Below are 22,693 nucleotides of genomic sequence, written 5' to 3' on the forward strand. Positions count from 1 at the left end.
CCTATGAGTTGGACTTGTGCACAACTTTCAAAACTTAATTTTTTACCCTGAGCATTGTCCAGTCCAATCCCCTAACACTGCTACTCCTCCTACAGCAAACCTATTCATGGCTCTCCCAGTTAAAGGCTCTGAAACTTGGAAATTGCAGACCTAGAGCTGGCAAAGAACTAGGAAAGGCAATCCTGTTCTACTGACCTTGAGTGGTACTCCTGTCCTTAGCACAAATGTTTGAGATGGTGTTCATGTTCTTAGTGTGGCTTTGTACATGGCTGTAGCTATGTGGGTGATAATGTCAGGAGGAACTTTGGCAGCTCACAGCTGATCGTGGTTCCTGCTCAGACCAATCCCACTGAAGAGCTCTTCTCATGTGGCACTGACCAGGGTCCTTTCCTGAGGACAGACCCTCTGCACCTTTTCATCCCATCCCATCAGATGTTTGGACCTAGACCAAAATTATTGCTCAAACTTGCATGTGTGCTACATGCCACTTCTACAGAATCTGTGGCAAATTTATTTCCTTCAGGGACACAATGACAATAAATGCACCACTACCTTGTAATTTTTTTTGCTCATGCATTATGCCACAAGTCTTCTATACACTTTCTTGAATCAAGTAATTAATGAACTGACACCAGTGCTTCTCCTCATATCCCCAAGGCACAGTCATGTCAACAGCTAGAGGAGTGACCCATATAGAACCATGTCACTGCAGTGGGAATGGATGCAGGACAACGCAATAACAAGAAGGATCTTCCAAAGCAGTCTTGAGTTGTTCTCATTAGAGCTGATCCAGGATCTTTTGTCATGCCACCACCTCTGAATATGAAAGAAGACAGCTCCTCTACCTCCCACTGTTAGTTATAAGACCAGTTATAGGCCCACATTGTTTCAACCCAGCACCTGCCATACTACTGAGATTACAATGAGTAATTAGAAATCACATTACTTGTCAACAAGCAAAGCAACCACACACACAAAAACAAACAAACAAAAAACAAACCACCAGCCAGAAAAATTATGGCAGTAATCTGATAAATTCTGTTACCTGAGAACTAGGCACAAGGGCTTTCCACCAGTGTCCTCCTTTCACAAGGTCTACATCACTCAAGGGCATTGAGACTTTGCCAATAACACAATGCCGTGAGAATTTGTCAAAATCCACTACAGTTAAAAGCAGAGTTCTTCTCTGGGCTTCTAAAAAAGGGATTTCAAATGTGTACCTCTCTTCAAACACTGGGTTCTGCGTTTTACGTTTGACTCCGGTCTGCTTGGAGTTCTTCTGATCAGGAAGAAGGCAGATCTTCACGTAGGGGTTGGAGTGAGCCATGTCTTGCCTTGAACCATCATAAGAAATTGGGGGAGGCAGGTCTTTAGCCTCAATGACTCGCACTATTAGATAGTTATGCAACAGGTCATACTGCGTGCTAAAATGCAGCATCCCCAGCTGGTACTTGGATAAGATCTCCTCATCTGTCAAGGAGTCCATATCGTCACTGTTCGAGTCAAGAGAGTACAGTCTTGGTTCAAATTTTCTAAAATAGTCATCCGGGGTATAGGTTTTTCGCAGGATAGTTGGCTGAACTATTTCTTTCTTAGCTCCTATTATCCCAAATTCAATAGGTTTAATGTCAATTAATGGAGAACTTGGCCTCCTCGACTCTAAACCTAAACAAGAGAAATGCACAAACACAAGTGTTAGAAACTCACCCGAAGCCACTGCAGGCACAAGTCAACTTGTGCTTCTTTGGATTCAGCCATTTTGTGTCTGTGCAATGCCTGTCCCAGCAGGGCTTTTCACCATTACATCACCAACAATTAACAGCACCCTTAGTTATGCAGAATTCCAAGCTCAGCTACACTTCCTGCTCCCAGTCCATTCTCCTGTGCAATTACCATGCATATGCTTCAGAGAGAAAACCAGGGCTGGCCCCTTCTACTCTGTTGCCCTAGAACAGGTGGAGATTTTAATTTTCAACCTGACTTGATTCCCTGTCTAAAAGATGAAAGAGCAAGCACTACAGTTTGATTTTCTTCCCCACAAGAATTATGTTAATGTTGGAAGGATGACCTTACTTGAAATCCTCCTGGTGAGGCTGTAAGTGGACCGTGATGCATCTGAAGACGACCGCCTTCTGTCAGGGGAAACATCCTGAAGAGTGGGAGGCAGCTCACTGATTGTATTATCAGAGTCTCCATCTTTCTCCTCATTTTGGCTGCTTATCCTGTTATAACGAGAGACCTTTGGGTGATTCAACCCAGTAGAAAGAGCATACACAGAATAAATTCTGGTATTCTGGGTCTAATCTTGGGTGCACTTCCCTGGATGCTGTGAGGTTTCTCCTGATCTATCCAGCAAGCAAAAGGCTCAGCAACTGACTTCAGATCTATGTAAAAAACAACAGATTCTTTATCTTTCTGCCTGTCTTTCAAACAGTTATATCAGTATTAGGCAACGACATAGGGCACACGGGCACAGGCGACTCAGACCTTGATCAGAAGTATTATATTTGTCTTTGAGAAAAGAAGAAAGAAAAAACCAAAAACCCACAACCACAACCCCCAAACAACAACTTATTGCTGTAAATTCACAGCTAAGCTTCAGAACCACAGACTTCACTAGGAACAAACCAGCATGGGAAACCATCACACTCCAACATCACAAAACTGCCACATACCTCTCAAATATTGCTTTACAGGCACATCACTAAGCTTTCAAAACTTGGTCTTACAAATATAATTCATTAGGAGCTATTTATTGACATGCCTTTTTAAATAGCAGGCTGCTTTTTATCTACTTCTATAAACCAGAGGTGATTCTTGAAAGTAATTTTACTACCCAGGGATCTCAGAGGGAGCAAAGCTGGCAGGATCTAAATAACAAAGCAAGTTTGAATGACATCTTTGTAGCATCTTTGAGAAGATTCAACAGAAGACTGGCATCATGAAGTCCATGTCTAACTCCTATTTCTCTTTGCTTATATATATATAAATATAAATATAAATATAAATATAAATATAAATATATATTTATACATATATTTTTTTCACATCAATCAAAATTCTGGATAAAAATCCCAATGTGTCAGAGCTGCAGTGGCTCACAAAGCAGTCAGGACCTCCCAACCTTGACTGAAAAAGCACAAGCAGACAGTCAGAGCTACAGGAGATAAAGTCTCCAACCACATGTTCAGAGGGCAGCAGCTGCTGATGCAAATGAAAGCCCACAGAGGTACATGATGTGTACATCATGAAAAACAAGCCTTTTGGTTAATCCATGAGAGCACTACAAATAATAGCAGCAGATCACAAGGAAAGTGTCATCGTGAGATGAGCAAAGGTGAATACTGTGCAAGTTTGGCTCCCAGTTCACCCTTTCTACCTGCACAGTTCAGCTGGGTATAAACAAAATATATTTACTCACCTGCTTTAGTAACCAGTGACTGGAGCAGAGCAATAAATACATTCTGCAAAAAGCATTGAGCTTGCAGAAAAGCTACACACACACACACACACCAGTATAAAAGAGATTTTAAAAGAAAATTCTTATCCAAGCTCACAAAGTTCTCCCAGGATCCATGCAAATCTCACCAATTCAGTCACACAACTCATCCACATTAAGAAAAGTCTGTCAGCAATCAAAACCAAACCCTGGCTAAAAGATGCACACAGTATTTGCACAGCTCTGGAGCTCGTTAGAGGTAGTCCAAATCATGTGGTTTGACATATAATCAGTACTTGGAACACAAATAGCTCTTTCATGCCTAAATGCAGGTCTACACAATCATAGGTAGCATTTGGATACACTTGTGTTTGAGCAGCAAATGCACAGAACGAGGAGCAGGCAAGGAGAAAAGGGAATCAGGAAGACAGGCATTAGGGATGTTCTACAACAGGTAAACGTAACAGTGAGTTAATAACATACAGATGACCTTTAGTAAGGAAATTGCTACTGAGCCACAATAATTTTTCCTCAAATAAACTTGGGCTCTGGTTAAGCAGCTCTGTTTCTGTTTAATCCGAACCTTCGGGAAGAGAAGTCACATCCTGATTTCCATTCAGCCTCACCAAGGCTGCACCATTTATCTTTGAGCTTTGTGTATGCTATTCCCTAACAGGCAGCTCCAACATACACCTCATTCCCAGCACATTTCTGGAAAGACCAGGGTGCAAAGGCTCCTCACAAAATAACAAGAAGCTGCCCTTAATTCAGCTCAATGCTTTGTAAGTTTTTTCTGTTCTCACTGTAAAAAATTCAGAAAATTAGAAAAATCACCAGTGTCCCAAAAGTAAGGGCAGCTTTAATGTCCCCTCCTGAATTTCTAGGACAATAATGTGTCTCAGAGCTGCCAAAGGGAAAATCTACAGGCAAAAAGCAAAGGCTGGATTCTTAAGCACAGGTGCTCATATGTTTGCTAGTAGGGCAATGAAGAAAATAAAATGTTTTCCCCTGGGGACTGAGTAGGGTGGTAAGGAAGGAGTAAATTACATTTTGCATTACACCAATGTCCTGGGCTCATGAGGAAGTGGTAAGATGGAAAGGTCTCAGCTGAAAACTTAGGTCTATTTTTAAAACACATTCAGGCTGCAAGGAGAGAATTCAATAAATAGATAAATTCAATACATGCATCTAAATGCAGAATAGAGTGGTGATAAATCTATCTTCTATTTCAGGGTTTTCTACTGAATTCAAAAGACCACTTTTCAAAAACAAAATTTAAAAAAGGATGAGGGGGTCAATTTGCATACACAGATCTCTGAGCACTTTAAAACATAGCCATCAAATACCTTATTCTGAGACCAATTCCAAACCTCTACTCTGCTCACACATATAACTCCAGAAATCATTTCCTACCTCAAAAAATTGCATACAAAGGTTTAAGAGTGTAGGATCATTACAGTGAAGATAGAAATCTTCAGTATCTGAATTATGAGCCAGCAGAGGCTGCACAGAGTCACTTCCACCTTAAACCTGCACACAGAAAAGCATGGCCTTGCTGTTAATCAGCAAACAAAATACACCATTTGTCTCCTGCCTTTTGCTCTTTGTTCCTCTTTCTCTTCCAGGCTCTTGTTCCTCAACAGGCTCACTTCTCCCCTTGTCCCCTCAACAACATCCCTTTGGCTCCAATCCCTCCTCATCTCTCTCCTCTGCTCTCTTTGCCCTCCTCAGCTGACTCCTTTCTGGGTTCCCTCATCATTTTCCAACAAAGTCACCCTGGAATCCTGAAGCATTGCCATCTTCCCTGGCACCACTCTGGATCCATCTCATCTCAGAAGAGGAGCCAACAGCCTTTTTAAGCAAGGAAACTCTGATCTCCAGGTTCCACATCAGTGTTTAACAGGCATCCTTAGTAGTCACAGCATTTGCAGAAATGCCAGAGGAAATCCCAAGGTATGACAGCATCCTTGCCTGCTAGCAGAGGAGAGATCCTTCTTTCATGTGTCCTTTTTTTTTTTTCTGTTCCTGCTGCCCTTCTCAGGCATTACCTGAGACCTTCTCTCAGCACCAGATGAGCTGAGGCTGTAAGGAAAGATGAATACCCAGGCTTTTAGCATGAACAGGTGCAGCATAAAGTGCAACATGCTTGAAGAACTGTTTTTTTTTTCTTTTCAGAACACATTGTTGTCTCCTCATGCCTATTCCTGAGCTGAGGCTGTAAGGAAAGATGAATACCCAGGCTTTTAGCATGAACAGGTGCAGCATAAAGTGCAACATGCTTGAAGAACTGGTTTTTTTTTCTTTTCAGAACACATTGTTGTCTCCTCATGCCTATTCCAGCAAGTTAACTGTAGAGGCTCTGAAGGCATCTGAAGATGGAGCAAGACTGGGGAAAAACAACACTGGAAAGAGCATTTTATGAGTCCAAAAGTCTCCATGTTCTCTGACTGTTGCAAAGTCCAACTCATCTGCAAAGTCATCATACATCAAACTTTTGAGATCAAAAGAACAGAGCTCCAATGCTCCTTTAGCCAGACAGAAGTCTCTAGCAGTCAGAAACTACACCATGGGATAAGCCCCACACCTCCAGTCACACATGATGTTCCTTCTGCTCCTCAGCACATCAAAGAATTCTGAAGCACCCTCTCACAACAAGCCTAGCTACTTCTTCCCAAATATGTGATTGTTCCTGCAGCAGTCTTTCTATGTCCAATACTGCAACCTCATCCCTGCATTCTCCCATGTGCAATGCTTTCCCATTAATTGCAGGTGAATCAATTTCTTGGCACACATCAGACTCGTTAAATATGCTGCTCCACATTTAAAAACCACTCTAACACATCTTGAACATCTGAATTTTCATTGCTTCAGTATTAATTACCATCCCATTCTACCTGGACTCAAAAGAGCATGTAGGCAAGACTGTAACTTAAGCATGAAATAACTCATTTCATGCAGCACCAAGATAAGAACCTTCCAGACCTGACACAGAGTACCAGTAGGTACTCACGAAGTAGATAAAATTAACCAAGTGTCTCAGTGCTTGGGTATCAACTTCAGAGCACAACAGGATGCACTAAATCTCCTGTGCCACAGCTTCTGGACACACTGAAGCTGTGTCCATCAAATGACCTGCTCAGCCTGACAGCCAAAAGAGCAGCCACTAAAAGACAGGAGACCTCTGTTCCCTTCTTCAATTCACTAATGCCTTAGTGGGGTCACCTCTGTGCTTCAGATTCCCAAATGAGAGGGAATAAAACAGGGAAGACTTCATTGGCTTTCTTTGTAGCAGATTTGCAAATACACTAATCAAAGCCCCAGATAAACCTGGCACGTTGCTGCTTAATGATTCAAGAGAAAATCTGGAAGAGTACTAAGATGACGCAGGAGATCAAGTCCTGCTAAATGAAACTTCAAATTAATTTTCCCTTTAAAGCATGTACAAGGTATGCCTTTCATCTGCCTGTATGATAACCACCTTCACGCTAGGATAAGACAGTATTTCAAAACAACCTCATCAGCATTTCAGCAAAGTTGAAGTGCTCCAAAGGGCTGGTCCATTTAAAGAGGAAATAGGACTGAAGATGAAAAGCATCTTTAGAAAAGGGTCCACAGCTAAACCAGTTACCAGCTTGCTATGCTAGCTTACAAAATGCCTCCTGTCTTACCCATCAGAAAAGTGCTTTACAAAGAATAATTTTACTATTTGAGCTGCCCTTTTTCCTCATGCCACTGTGTAGCCTGTGTTCCCACCCTCAGCAGGAGGTTCTTCCTTTCTGCACGGCACCCTGCAAATTCCCTACAGCCACTTCGCACCCATGCTCCCATCTCAGCTGAGCAGCCCCACTCTTCAGTCACAGCTAGGAAGCTGTGCATCTAAACTTACAGCCAGGCTGGAGTTTGAGCAGGAAAAGGTCCCAGGATTTCAACTTCATCTTCATTTGTTTGACAACAGCTGCAGTCGAAACACTTCTGACAACAATTCCTACAAGTCCAGCGGCACAGCAAGAGATCCGAGATCCTGGCGAGCAGACCCTGAAGCCATTGGAAACCAAAGTACAAGATTACAACCCATCAACAGCTATAGAGAAATAACATACAGCTGTATTTACATTTGTGTTTCTGAAACAGAACATTAAGAACTGTATTTATTCCATCTATATCAACAAAGTGCTATGCAGTTACCAGCCCAACTTCACTGATGCCATAACAAGGCAGGAAAATAAGCACTCACTGCAGGTATTTTCCCTCTAGATGCAATGTGTTATTATGGAGGTTGGCAAGAGGGTGATTCACCAAACACTATAGCATAGCAATATGCTAAAGTGGAAACATACTTATTCTGTCACACACATCAACAGATTAATAGATTGGCAAATGTAGAACAGAGGGAATTAAAAACAGAAGGTAAGTGAAAGCTCCCATTTAATCCAGCAAGGGTCTATTTAATTAACACAGCAATGAGAACACATTTTGTCCCTGCAGATGTATCAGCACATAATATTTGTATGACCCATACTCATACAGCATCACAGCCCAACAAACTTGCTCCTAAACTGTTTTAGAAGCAAGGTATCCACGTCTCCCCCTCTGCTGTGACGATTAACTTAATGAAGAATCTTCAATTAACTTTTTTTTTAAAGAAGTTACTTGACCCAGGAAAGTATTTCAGTTCTTGGGTTTCCATGGAAGCAGTGGCAGCATCACCTGTAACAGTGGTGTTCTGCTGGTTACAGCCAGAGCATGCAAGCACCCAGCAGAGGGGCAACAGGCTGCTGCCCTGGTCCCACCTCCAGCTGCCCTTCCACTTCAGAGCTCTACTTGCTCCACACGAGCAGAAAGCCAAACCTTAGCCCATTTCCCACCCACGCCAGCTCTGACTTCTGCAGATCATAAGAAGGCTCATTAAACAGCACAAGGGCACTGCTAATAAAGGGCATCACTCCGTAGTCACAGGGGAGACAGGCAGCTGCAAGGGCACAGCACACATACAATCTCTTTATGATTGCATGTGACCTTGAAGTGTTCTTAAGAAGCTGAAGAAACAAAGCATGTGAGATTTTGTCCCTAGATATCCCCCAAAACACTTGAGACATTTGCAGTACCTATGAATGTGCAGGTACAAAGGCACCACGCAAAGGGGTTTCCTCTGAGGAAAGCAGATTTGCAGCAAAGACTCCACAGGAACATTTCTTTTTGCTCCAGTAAAACATTCAGGGTTTTTAAAATCCAAACAAAAATTACCAGCCCAAAATGCAGTGCATTACTTATATCGAGGACATCAGTAAAAAGTCAGAAAATACAAGACAATCCCCTCAGGATGGAGTGAGGAGACACAGTGGAGAGTGAATCATCAGATTAACTCACCTCATTTATTGGTTCCAACTGTCCTTTTAGACATCCAAGATGAAGCAAAGGGGAACAAAATGAAAAAGACAAAAACAGGTTAGCAGTGCTCAAATAACTTCACATTTTCTGCTATGACATGTCCCGGCCTGGGATGAGCTTGGATTTCTGGCAAGATAGTAATACCTCCTAGATGTTAGAAGGCTGTAAGGTCTCCTAACTGGTCTTCTGCAGTTTCCAGTCCTTCCCTCCCAAGCTCTCACTTCTCCTTCCCCAGAAGCAAAATTCCCAAACCCACCCTGAAGCATGAAAATCCTTCTCATTGCCTGCTGCTAGTGGGTAGCACAAGCAACCACTTATTTTCTTTATTAGCCTCTCTCAAATCACAGCAACTACTTGCTGTTGACAGCAAGCCATGTCCAAATTTTCCAGTTAGATGCCACATTGGAAATAAAAAATGGTTTCCTTTCAGATGAAGCCCATGAAAACATGGTTGCAATGCCAACTCATTATGAGCAAAGTTTCTAGGAAGGGGCACAGACTCAGAACTCTCCATTATGCACACATCACTTGAAGTGCTCGGGTATCTTCAGTCTCATCCTCAGATGTGAAGAATACAAAAAAAAAAAAAAAAAAGTTAAGTTTGTAAAACTTGAATTGCACAGTTCAGTCAAAAAACCTGCACTGCAGCCATTGCTCCCAAGTCACAGAGAAAATCTCCAGCAAAGGAAGAAGTCACTGCAAGACAGAGTTTTATTCACAAAGCCACCTTTGGAATATTATACTTGACTCATTGTCCTTGTAGGTGGAGACTTAGATGCCTCCTAAAATGTCTTTTCTGTCGCTTTCAATCGTTAATGTCTACCAGATTCCTGATTGCCCTGGCTGTCTTTCTGTAGGGGAAATCCTTAAAAAAAAAACCAACCCAACCAACTAACCAACCAATTGAACAAAAACAACAACAAATCCAGAAAAACATCCAAACTAACACAAAACAAACAAAAAAACACCAAAACCAACACTCGTCTCTACTTTTTCATATGTAGAAATTGGTTTCTAGCTTTATGCTCAGAACAGGGGCAAGAGCAGCCTTTTATAAAGATGGGATGCAGAAGTTGTCTTCAGTTCCAAGAACTCTCTCCCATGAGCCACATTTTGGTGCAAACCACTGTTCTCAACTCCTGGGAAACCAGTGCTCGCTGAAAAGACCACCACTTGTTGGAAGCATAAGAGAATGGAAATGCTGCAGTGCAATGTGACAAGACAGTGACTACAAGATGCCCCATGGGCCAAAGGTTTAAGAAAATTCTAAATGGCATGAAGGGCTTTATCATTCCTTATTAATGCAAAGTTGCAGCCAAAGCTACCAGTGGTTTAGCAAAGCTGCACCCGGGAATATTTAAATTGCTCTGAAATGAAGCAGCTGGATCGGTGCCACAGGATCAAACACCTCAGCACGTGCTGTGCAAAGGAAGTGGCATTCCCAAAGGCCCCACGGGGACACACGGCAGCCTTGTGTCCAACAGACCTCCTGGTCACCACGAGGCATCTGTGATGTAGAGCCATGCCTGTGTCCCACCAGCCCCAAAAACACATGCAGTGGTGCCACAGACACTACAATGAAGCTGGTCGACGAGCACCCACAAATCTCCACCAGGAAACGGCAGAACAGAAGAGCTGAATATTACAGTGCAAAAGAGGTAAACAAGTAACCAGAGCCATATAGGGCTTCATTGCCCATGAAAGGAAAGCAAACACAACCAGCTGCATTCAACCTCCCCAGGTGACACCTTGAGGAGGTTCAGGGCTGGGGAAGGGCAGAGGTTTAGGGAAGGATGCACCAGGTATTAGGCCTGAGGGATCCTAAGAAGCACAGCTGCTGGGATGCACTTAGCAACCCCAGGAGAAGGGCTCAGCCTTGGGGTTGGGGAGGCAACATCATGCCCTACCACGTTGTCCCAAGTCAACCAAGCAGAAAACTGCCCAGTTGGGAGCCTCCAGCCACGAGTGAACCCTCACCAAGGGCAACTGGCAGCTGTCCCCAGTTGCATCCCCTCACTCAGGGCATCCCCACTTCATACCCTGCTGCAGGGGCCCAGTCTCCCCCGTTTGGCTGGGACCCCAGGGCACTGGTCACCTGCTCTGAGTCAGCAGACAATCGGGACAACAGAACAGGCACCAGAACCACGGCAGTGTCCCCAGGGATGCTGCAGCAGGGTGGGGTCCCTACGGGTGACAGACTGTGTTGTGCCCCCACAGTTACAACCCCAGGGAAGGCCCACAGGCCCCACCCCACTGGACACCACAGCCTAAGGACAGCCCAATCCCATCAGCAACACACCCGTGGGTGGCTCACCACCACCCCAACACTATCAAAATCACAGTGTGGGGACAGCGGGGTGTCCCTGCCCTCCTCCCCACGTCGCGGGCACCCACGGTAGCACTGCCGGAGGACCCGCCCGGCCCCACTCGAGCCGACGGGAGCACCGCACCGTCTCCCCCCCGCCTGCACTCCGCCGGGGCTCCACCGCCCGAAGGGTCTGGGGGAGGCACGGGGGGGCGGCCGGAGGGATGACGAGGGCTGATAGCGGGTGTCTCCCCCAACGCCCTGGCGCCCGGAGTCCCGGCGCAGCTGTAAACGCTCCTCCCGGGTTTATCGTAAAACTGGGCGGCAGCCCTCGGAGCTACAGATGGAAAACAGTCAGCTGGGGACTGCAGAACCCGAGGGGGAAATCGCTCAGGATTTAAACCAGACCAAATTTTAATTCAGTCTCGCACTGCTGGTCCCAGCCATCACGCCCAAGACTGGAGCTCGCCGCAGCCCAGGGCACCCGCTGCCCCCCCCCGGCCCCACCGGGCTGTGCCCAGGCTGGAGGTGCCGATTAAGTCCCTTGCACATCTCAGGCTGCCCGCGGAGCTCAGCATCCTCCTCCCTCCAACAAGTCCTTGTGCGAGGTTGGCACCCAGAGCCACCCCGCTCCACCCGGTGGAGAGGGGAGAGGGCCGAGGGCATCCCGCCGGCCCCCGCCAACACCGGGCTGCCAGCCCCGCTCCTGCCCCGGCCCCGCTCCTGTCCCTCTCGCCGGGGGGTTCCGCCGCCTTCTGCCAACTCCTCCCCAGAAGTTAACCCGAAGTTGCGCACCCGCACCGGGCGAGGAGCCCACGGGGTTGCCCGCCGCGGCGCTGGTCTCGCAGCCTGAGCAGGAATGTCCCCTCCCCGACACCCCCTTTTCCCCCGGGACGCGGATCGGGCCGGGGGCCGCCGCTCCGCACCCACCTGGATGTACGCCATCTTCCGCGGGGCGCGCACGGCGCCTCTCGCTGCGCGGATCCACCCGCGACCCGCCCCGCCGAGCGGAACCGCCCCGAGGGCTAGGGGGCTCGGGGGGAGAGCGGGACAGCGCCCCGAGGGGGAGTGGAGGCTCCGCGGCCGCGCAGGCAGCGCGGGGCTAGGGGCGCCGTCAGGGCGGGGAGCCCCGCCGTGCCCCGCGGCCGATCGGGCCGGTAAAATGCGCGGGGTTTGCGCGCCGAAGGAGCTGGCGGAGGCTCCGAGCGGGCGGGCGCCTGCCCGGCCCCTCCCGGCCCTGCCCGCGGAGCCTCCGCGGGGCTGCGCGGCGCGGCATGAGCCGCCGGTGCAACAGGTCCGCTGCAGCGCGGGCAAACACTGACCTCCAGAGGGCCCGGCACGGAAATTCAGGGCTGGAAACCCCTCCTGCCCCCCGGGGGACACAGCCGGGGGCGGCACGGCACGGCCCCCCCCCGAGCCGCCGGCAGCGCGGGGGGTGCGGGTGGAAGCTGAGGCACGTAGGGATGGAGCGGGTGCAGCGCGGGAAGAGCGGTGGCCGGGGCTGATAAAGCGATGCAGAGAGCAGTGGTTTCCATCCCAGAGCTCGCTGGCTGTGAGAGAGGGGCTGTAACACGCCGAGTGCCAGCGGGGATGCGGCTGGTTCCTGAGCATACTTGCATCTTTCCAAGCGAAGATGAGGAGCTGGAGTAAGGAGTGAGCTTTTATCCCCCATACCACACTGAGCATCACCTTGCTTGGCTTCATGGCCCTGTGATGACAGGTCTGGTCCTAGCCAGAGGCAGGCCAGGAGGGGATGAGGGTCTGCGAGGGGAAAATCCCACCACGTGGGAAAGCTCGAGTAGGAAAGCACTCACTCTTTTGAAGTCAAAATCCTACAAAGGGAAAGCACAGGAAAGGGGGAGATTTAGGGCTCTTCCTCTTGAGCACCACCTTGGTACCACACAAATGAGAGGCTTCTTAACCTTGCTGTGAAAAAAAGGCTTCTGCCTTCAGCTTTGGATGAAAACTCTGGCTACACTTCTGGCCCCTGCCTGGCACATGGATGGACACTGAACCCTGGGCAGTGGCTCACAGCTCAGGCTCACCAGATGTTTGGCAGCTGTGTGCTGCAGGGTACTTCCTGACTCACAACCACCCCGATACATGTCAGCTTGTTGGGGAGAATGGTAAAAATACTGAAATGGTAAAAGCATCCCCAGCTCCGCGGAAGGGGATACCCACGGCTCCGGGTGTTGGCCAGGCTGGAAACGCGGGTCACTGCTGCTCCTTGTGGTGAGGAGGGAGGGAGCCCCTGGGGCAGGATGGCTTTGGAAAACTCCTCCATTAGCGATTTCATTTAATGGCCCATTTAAGTTTTCATTGAATTAAATGAAAAACTCCAGTGTAGACTTCCGTGGGAAGGGCCATGCTCTGAATTAAAAAAATAAATTATATTTTTCCCTCGGGAGAGCATCTACTGCTTCAGAAGAATCATTACCCCAGTGGAGATAAGCAAGGGGAAAAAGAAGCAAAAACGTACTTATTTGTCTCAGGCAGTTTTGAGCGTATGGTTAAACTGGGATAACAACTTGTTTGTCAATTTTTGCTCTGCAATTCTTTTTAATTCCACTCCTTTCCAAGTGCCAGTGTTTAAAATGTCAGCCTTTACTTTGAATATTGTTGCTCTTTTCATCTTGACTCACCAGAGCCTTGATGCAGCTTGCAGTAGGTGAACACATGGATTATTATATTTTTTTTCACGTTACAGTGTAGCAGAGTGGGGCCTAAACTTATCAGACAGATTTTTTTGACTCGTTAAAGGCAGATTGCTGTGAGTCACAAAAACTGTGGCATGCCTCACTATATAAACATTACATGTGTGCATGCATATACTTCTTTTTAAAAAAAGTTTAGGACAGAGAAAGATCAAATGCTGCATTAGTTGTCAATGGCTTTTTTTTTTTTTTTTGGCTGACACATATAATGAGAACCCTAAAAGAAGAGCAGAAGTTTTATAGGGGGGTTCACTAATATGCTTGATTTTTACATGGAAAAATGCCCTTTTTCCCCCCACCTGCTTTAGTAGCAGACTCTAGCAAAGAGCTATAAAATAGATATACTTCCCTTGCACACTCATACATATACATGCATTTAAGTGCCTTTTACAGTGTCACATAAAGGCTTTTAGATTACGTTCTCCCAGCACATCTATTCATAAGCAAGCACAGCTCTAGCCCAAAGAACATGATGGATTTGAAAGAGCAGACAGGTGGTTATTGTAAAATCTAATTTCAAATCTGCATATGGCTGATGCTCTGATTAAGCTCTGCCTCTACAGCACTCAGAATAAACAGACCCATTTGACATGATGACAACATAACCTTTGGATGTCCTTTGCTGTGCATGCTCTGTGTCTGATAAGACACATTCCATACTTCCCACATGTAATGGCTGCAATGCAGATGGGGAAGCCTGCAAATGCAAAATTTCTACACCAAAAACAAAGAAATCAACGCTGCTTTTGTAGAATATGATTTTATGGTAGATTTCTATTCTCTCTGGTATTAATACACATCAGGAATAACATCAGCCACATCCAGAGCACACACTTGAATCATTACAACCAGCCCAGCAAGTAGCAGAATCTACCTCCAGCACTGTAAATCAGCTCAGCAGCTTCTCAGACAAACCCAGAACAAAGGCTGCTGCTATTCAAAATGCCATGTCTGTGTGGCTTTCAGACCCTTGTCAGAGACTTTCAATTGCTTCATGCCCTAAAGTTGAGAAGAGCACCACTCTGAAAGAAGTGGAGAAAGAAAGGAAAGAAATCTGATGGATAGGTCAAAGAATTTTTATTTGAATCTTCCTATAGCAGAGCTTTCTGCTTTAAGGGGGAAGAGAGAAGGACAAGTGCAGTGCCAGAGATGAGTTGGCTTCTCCTGCTGTTCATCTGCCAAATCCTTATCATCATCTCTGAGCTTGCTGGAATAGCCAGCTACCATTTTGCCTGTATATAAGCTTCTTATCTCCAGATGTTCTCAAAAATGGCAAGCCACTGTAGCTGGGGCTTCCCCACTGCTGGTGGCAGCCCACAAAGGTCCAGATTCTTTCATCATTACAGGATTATCTTCCTTCCCCCACAGCACCACCCCTCCAACAAAGGCATCTTCGATTCACTCTTCCAGAGCTATCTCAAGCAACATTTTTTTTCTCCCTGAAGATTTAATGGACATGAAGTTTCTCTCTGTAGATTTTCAAGCATTTTTGTGCCTTGGGTTTGTATCCTGAAGAGGCAAGTCCATGAGGTTTTTTTATTCAAGAAGTTCTGGGCAACTAGCAGAAAGACTGTCCCATACAACCCAGGAGAGACAAGGACACTGATTTAGAGACCCCAGGCAGTGGAGTGACACACAGCAGGGGAAAAAAATAGGTAAATAGCCCTATTTGGGAGTGCAAGCTGGGCTTTGAGAAGCAGATCTACCCCAGCTGTTGAAGGAGAAAGTAACAAACTATACACCTGCCTTTGGCCCCAGCTATGTCCCAGCAGAGACCATCCATGCCTTGGTGGGTGTCTTGTCCCTGTGCCCTGGAAAGCAGGAGGAGAGCACTCCTCTGCTTCACTTCAGAAACAGCCTCTGCTGATCCTGCATCTTCTGCCTCACATCTGCATTATTAACTGGCCACCTGGCAGCTCCCTAATTGGCAATGCCAGTAAAAGCACAGTTTTCTCTTTTCTTAAGTCTCCAGTTAAAGTGGCTAAATTTGATCTGAAATCTTCAGATCCTCATTGCCTCATATAATTTATAATGGCCTTGCTTGTGTCATAAAAATTACAGCTCCTCTCTTGCACTCGCACGCTTTCTATTTTGTCTTTAACACACATTCTGGCAGGGAACTGAATGACACAGCATAATCTACTAAAGCTATTTCTATAGTAAACAGAGATAAAAACCCCAGCCAAAGGGCATGCCACCTCCCAGGGAGCAGCCACCCCGGATTATTCTATCGAGCTCTCAAATCTGAGCTCCTCCCTCCCCAAAGGAAAGCTGTACCTGAGGGAGCCACCACCACCAGGTGAGGTCATGCCGGGTTCCAACCTGCTGCCCAGCTCTCTCTCAACCTGCAGCAGAGCCCTTGGTGGCTTCCCAAAGTGTCACTCTGTGTCAGCTGAGCATTGCCAGCAGCTTGAAGGCAATGGGTGACTGCTGAGTCACGGGTGAAAACGTGAATTTGAGGTCGTGCACTTTCAACGACCCCATTTTGTAATAAAGACAGGACCTCTCTGGCCTGGGACTCACTTGCTCCCAGAGTCCCTCTTGACTTAGTGCAACTTCAGCAGCAGGAGAGTCCCCTGGGGAAGGCACAGCACTGCCAGGACTCTTCTGCTTTGGAACGCTCTCCCTGCTTTTTAGGCCAAAAAAACTTGGATATGGTGTGCTTTGGGTCATGCTAAAAAGCCAGAGTATTTTCAGACTTCCGAGGAGAGAATGCTATATTTATAGAGAGGTTCAGTTTTTCAGTTGCTTTTGTAATTCATCTTGTTTCTGACTGATTTATTCAAACTCTAGGGCTGAGTGAGGAGTTAGCTGCTAGATTTCTTTTCCAGGCTCCTATTTCCAACTGTTTGCAGACATGGGACAGAGCTATTTTTGTCATATAATCCATTAGAGAGAAACTATCTCACGGTCCTCACTGAAGCAAATTCCTAAGGAAATGAGCTCTATTTTTATAGAACATTTCTACTTAGTGCTTGTTTTAATCTAATGACTTAGAAATGAGCAACATCAGCCTTTCTGAAGGCAAGAAGTAGTATCCCCATTTCTCAGGAAGACAAATCCAGCAGAAGAAGAAGAATTCCTACCACAAGGAGCTGGATGGGAGCTGCAGATGTGGCTTTCCAGGCCCTGGGGGGGGATGCAGCAGGGCCCTGATGAAGGGGAATGAGGGACAGAACCCAGGTCTCCAAAGTGACACAATTTAGAGGTAAAGACAATCAAGATACTTCCCATGCCCATCTTAAAAAGTAAGAGGATATCTTCCAAAAAGGTCATAACGTGGGATTTTACAGAATAAGACAAACTCAGACTCACAGTTATTCAAGGTAGTCACTCTGAGACCCAAGGATAAAATTATAAGATAAATGCTGAGGGATTTGGTTGTGCTACAAACTCAAACGACAACTTATTTTAGAAGAAGTCTCATCCTCTAGAGGCTGCTTGAATAACTATGCTATGACTCTTCCTATTTGATTCACACTGATTTAATACACCACAATTTTAAATATTCCGTTTACTATTCATATGACTATTAAAACTCAGAGACCTAGAAAGAGGAGGGGGAGGAACCAGCATTTACAGTTCTCCCCTTTCCAGTAGTTGCCTAAAGCCATAAGTTAAGACAGAAACAGATGTGGCCAAGCACAGTTCCTTGAACTAAATCAGCAAGGCTTTTTAACTGAGCCCCAGGCTGTGCAGATGTAACATGTAGCAAAAGTTATCCAAAACCATTTAAATTCATCTGGTAAGAGAAAAGCTTTTCAATTATGAAACAAATCATCAAAAGTGAAAAGCAGAGATTGCTTGAAGCCTTTGGAAAAAAAAAACAGTATCAACAGCAATAAAAACTCTTCTGAGCTGCAAAGGAACAGCTACGGAGATGAGTTTAGGATCATTCAGCTTCAAACACCAAATCATCATTTGCAAAAATATGCCCATGTTGACTTCAGAACTCAACAGGTTCAAAAGGGCAGGACTACTTTTATTACAGAAGGCTCCTTTTCCAACCATCCCTTCGCAGCAGCAGTGATGGTTACCTCTGGTTTTCCCATCATATTAAGCAGATGTGCAAAGTACTCTATTATGCAGTAGAGCTAAACTGGGTGGGTTAAATGGGTAATTTGCATTCTAAAGCACTGCAGTGCTATAGGTAAGAAATACATGAAATTACTGAATATTTCTGTCTCATAGGGAACTTGGTTTCACTTGTTTCTTTCTGTTGATTTTTTTTCCCTTATATCCCATCCCTATGCATTTACCCTGAAGTGTTTTCACTAGGACTTCCACTTGCTGAAGAGGGAGCCTGTAAATCCAGCTAAATAAAATCAATATAAATGGACCAATTCTTTTCTGAATTAAAATTTCCTTCCCTGGACATTAATGGAAGGCAAAATCACTGCACAGAGCAACACGATGTGCTCTCTGCTCTTCACATTTAGAGCCATACTTGGAAGGCAAAACTCTCTTACAGGCTGAGCCAACCTCATATGCAAAAGTCTCCAGGAGCTGCTCAAATCCAGGTGATAAAACTCCTCCTTGCTCCTGGGTGTTCCCCTGGAGAAATCTGTACTTATAGATGAGACAGGACCTGTTTGTTCTCAGGATTGCTCTCTCTGTTACATAGGAAGCAGCACAGTGTGTTCTTCCCCTCAGACTGTGCCTGGTAACTTGCAGCCAATCGAGGGATGCTGTCAGGGAAGATGTCTCTGTTTCCAACTGATGTCCTGGTACTGGTCCAGCTCTCTCTGGTGCCTCATCCTACCATGCCAGTAGCTTCAACCAGTGTCACCTGCCATCAGGGGTGACAAACTGGGTATCTACTGACCTCTGAAAAGCATTTTGTATGAGTTAAGGACTACATTATTAGTTCTCTCTCAAGGGAGGAAGCTTACATGTTCCCCTCCCTGCAGTATCCCGTTTGCATCATCGTGCTGGGAACCTCATTAACAATGCAAATAAGTTTCCAAACAGCAAATGGGAAAAAATAAATCCTATCTCATCCTGGCCTCCTTCCCCACTGGAAGAAATGAAGTGGCTGTGGCCAGCGTGTGATCTCCATCCTGTTCTGCTGGGATTAAAAGGTTATAAAAATACTGCATGGGAGGAAGAAGGGAGTTATCAGCCTGCTCCCTTCACTGCCAAGGACCTGCCTCCTCTGCAAGCCTGGACCCATCAGGGAGGGGGAATATTGGCTGCAAACAAACCCTTGTTGCTCTCAAAGGGCAAAGACATGCCAAAGCAGCAGGTGAGCATTCCCAGGATGTGTGTGCTTCCCTGTTCAATCTGAGCAGCTCATTATTCACCCCAAGTTCCTTTCTGCTCTGCAGCTCTCACACTTACATCTGCATGTGTGTTGTATCCCTGACTGCCTCCCAACTCAAGTATATGAGGACTTGGGGGCAGAGAGCAGAAGAGTCTGAGGCAGCTGTGTTTGCTGACCACAGAGAGCAAGAGTTTATTCAAACAAAATACCTGTGCACTTCATGAAATGTCTTTATCAGCTGAAAATATTAATTCCCCACCAAAGCAGCCCTTTTTGAGGCAGATGTTCTACCCCTCCATCTACTGGAGAGGAGGGAACAGTGCTTTCACCACCTGCCATTTCAGGAGATAGAAAGAAGAGCTGAAACCACAACCTGCTTCCAAAAAAGCCACAAGCTCTGAAACCCTTGGCAGAAGAAGCTCATGCAAATCCCAGGGTCAGAAAAGGGTAATTTTCCACTGAGGACTGACTCTTCTCATGACAACCTGGCCAAGGTGATGTACCTGCCCCTCCTTGCAGTACTGATGCTGCATTCCTTACTCTACCTCTTCTCCCACCATTTCCCCTCCATCTTATGTACATGGATGTTTCTGTTGTCACTTTAAGTTGGATACTAATTTCATCCCACAGCATCTCATTACAATTAGCTCTTAATTGCCACTTAACACAGGGATCGTTTTGGACAACCATAATGATTCTTTCTTGAGGAATTATTTGAGTGTTGAATGCTCATTATGTTCCCCTATAAACGTTTTGGCTAATAAGAATGATTTCAAGAGGCAAACTCAAAACACTGCTGCTCACACAAGCTCTGGATTTGCACAGTTTCTTTGAGTACTACTATAATTCCCTAAAGCCAAACCACACAAACTAGTGTGTTTTGATATCAGCCCCTCTCCCTCTGGCTCCCACCATTTCTTTATACTGAAAGTGGAAACATTTTAAGGAGCACTTTTAAAATGTGAGGGGTAAATGTCATGGGATAGTTGCATTGCCACTGCTCTGCTGGAATTGGTGTGCTCAGTCCAAGCCATCACAAAGACTCCACTTCAAGACAGCCACTCAAGGAGCCAAAAAATGAACAGACTGCTAGAAGAAACTCATCCTCAGGCACAAACAAAGCTTTGGCCAAGACTTGATTTGTTTCTGAATAAGTTAAGATCCTACAAGATTTGAAAACAAACAGTTCGCTAATTTCTTACAAGATCTCCTGTGTTCTTGCAGCAGAACTTACAATTGAGTGCCAGTCTGCTTTATTGCCAGGGCTGCAGTGAGGAGATGGAGAGAAACAACTGATGCTTCCTTACCAGGTCATGCCTCGTGTACCAGGCCTCTTAAACCAGCCATCCTACACACAGCCAGTTCAGATTCTGGTTGCAGCACTCTGGAAAACACCACACTGAAATAAAAGGAGAGAAATTATTTTATTGGTTTGTCAGAGTATCAGAGACTATTGCTGTTCTCCAACCCACTGCCCTTTTTTTTTAATATTCAGGAGACATCATTAGATTTGGTAGGGTCTGAATGGACTTAAATATCTTCTGGGAAAACACAGGTTCCATGCAGAAATACCTTCTGGAGAAGTGCCCATGATCCACAACCCTTATGACTGGTGAGTTTCTTGTTTTTGAAACACATTTAAACAAGCCTCCAAGTATGTGTGACAGAATCAGATGCTCAGAAGACACAGTAATAGCCCTCTACAACCACCTCTTTGGCAGCAGCCCCTCTACCAGCAGACACAGAGCTGACAGCAGCATGAAATAACAGCTGGAAGAAGACCCTGAAGACAACCTCCCTGTGGAAGCCAAGCCTGCACAGCCTATTTAAAATCAAATGAAAATCTGTAATGTGCCTGTTCATACACTGATGTTTGTATGCCTAGACGTGGTCCTAGGAGGCAAATTTCCAAGAACCTTTAAGAATATATTCCTAAATGCATTGCACAGTGCCAAGAAGTCTTTTGCAACAGAAATAGAGGAATGACTCATTTCCTCTGTAGCTGCTGCTGCTCCAGCACTTCACTTGCACAGGCAGTGGAGTGGCTCCCAGGGCCATGCCTGCAGGAACTGGGAAAATTAGGAGCAGTTTCCTACATATGTAAACCTGGCTGGATTTCGACTGGAATTTGTCTTTAAAACCAGGCACAGCACAGGAGACAGATTCACAAATGGTTCCCACGCACTCCTTCCCTTGATGGGAGAACAGGATTCCATCATTCTCATTTTGCACAGAATAAAACACTGGAAGAGCAAGCCAAGAGTTGCTCTCTCCCTTCCCCCCTCCTCCAAAGCAGGGCTTGCAATGCTAATTTGCTCGGAGTTCCTCTTCTCCCCTGTTCGAAACCGGAAAGGTGCAGGCTGAGATCACAGTGGAGAAGTGGGGCTATCTTGTTGGATTTTCTTCTGTTCTTCCTTTTTCTCCAGTTTGCAGGTTTCTATCAGTGTGAATCTAAAGCAACTCTTCCTGTTTCTCCACTAGAAATCTACCTCTAGACTAATTTTTCATCCTTAATTTAATAAATATTAACCCTCACATCACAAACCTCATCACTCCTGTCACCTCAATTCCTAAGCTCCCTTTTTTTATTTCCCTATCCAGATTATTGCATGGACTCTTGGTGGTGGAGATAGAAGCTTGAGGAGGATCACAAGTATCATGAAAACACCAGCAAACCCTTGTCACATCCAGCCCAGCCCCAAGAACTCATTATTCTGTTTGCAGCTTTGGTCTTGGTTTTAGGGAGGAAAAATTTCCCAGTGATTCCAAGAAACGCACACCATTGAGCGCACAGAAATCTTCTGAGTCTCTGAATCAGCACTGTTATTCTTTAAAGAGGTTAAAAAAAAAAAAAAAGCTTCCTTAACACAGAAGACTGGTACAGGGTGACATTTGATGCATACACATTTGTAACCTTTAAGGAGTTTTGCACGTAAATCATTATTTGACTCCTGCCTGAGACAGGATTCTGTGTCTCACAGACACAGAACATATGTTATCTGTAGCTCTGTAGTGCATCAAGCATTGTGGTGCTATGAATCTCTTTTAAAGGAGTTGCAAATATGCCAATTCTTGGTCAGTAATTTAAAACAGGACACTGCAAGCACAGACACAAGAGCACAGGTAGTCTCTTTATAGCATGTTTGAGACACCCACGATGCCAAAGCAATGTACAGGCAGACCCATGTACAGTCAGCCCTCCATATCCTGTTTCTTTTGGAGCTGGGAACTCAGACCTCCAAGTAAGCAGAGCCCTGTGCTCCAAAGCTTCAGCAAGCACTGAAGGTGAATCCACATGCTTAAAGGGGTGCAGGTGCTTGCCCCCTACATCAACCACCAGCTTCCCAGAGCTATCAGCCCAGCAAAAGCAGGGCTGGCTGCTTCTCTGCCAGCTACTCAAATTAATTATCATCAGCCAGAATGTCACCTCAGGGAAGACTCACTGGGCAGACATTTAAAGAGGTGACACAGGAAACACACCAGCCTAGAGAAGCAAATTTCTCATGTCTGAAGTTTCCTGGAGCCTTATGAAATGGGATGCACAAATAAGAGTCCCTTCCCCTCCAGGCAGCTTTAACTTGCAT

The 22,693-nt window shown here is 45.7% G+C and overlaps 1 protein-coding gene across 1 annotated transcript in view; it reads right to left on the reverse strand.

Annotated features, from left to right (window-relative positions):
• The window catches only part of SYT17 (synaptotagmin 17), a 37,892-nt gene extending 25,815 nt beyond the window's left edge, over positions 1–12,077 (reverse strand). Inside the window, exons 1-5 of the mRNA XM_030459850.1 lie at positions 12,063–12,077; positions 8,807–8,824; positions 7,326–7,474; positions 2,074–2,222; positions 1,046–1,665 (exon numbers count right to left, since the gene is read on the reverse strand). Coding sequence (XP_030315710.1) covers positions 1,046–1,665; positions 2,074–2,222; positions 7,326–7,474; positions 8,807–8,824; positions 12,063–12,077 — 951 coding nt within the window. The remainder of the gene's footprint in view (positions 1–1,045; positions 1,666–2,073; positions 2,223–7,325; positions 7,475–8,806; positions 8,825–12,062) is intronic.
• Positions 12,078–22,693: the final 10,616 nt, after the last annotated feature.

The sequence above is a fragment of the Calypte anna genome, chromosome 14 (assembly GCF_003957555.1).
Source record: "Calypte anna isolate BGI_N300 chromosome 14, bCalAnn1_v1.p, whole genome shotgun sequence".
In the NCBI taxonomy this organism is placed as follows: domain Eukaryota; kingdom Metazoa; phylum Chordata; class Aves; order Apodiformes; family Trochilidae; genus Calypte; species Calypte anna.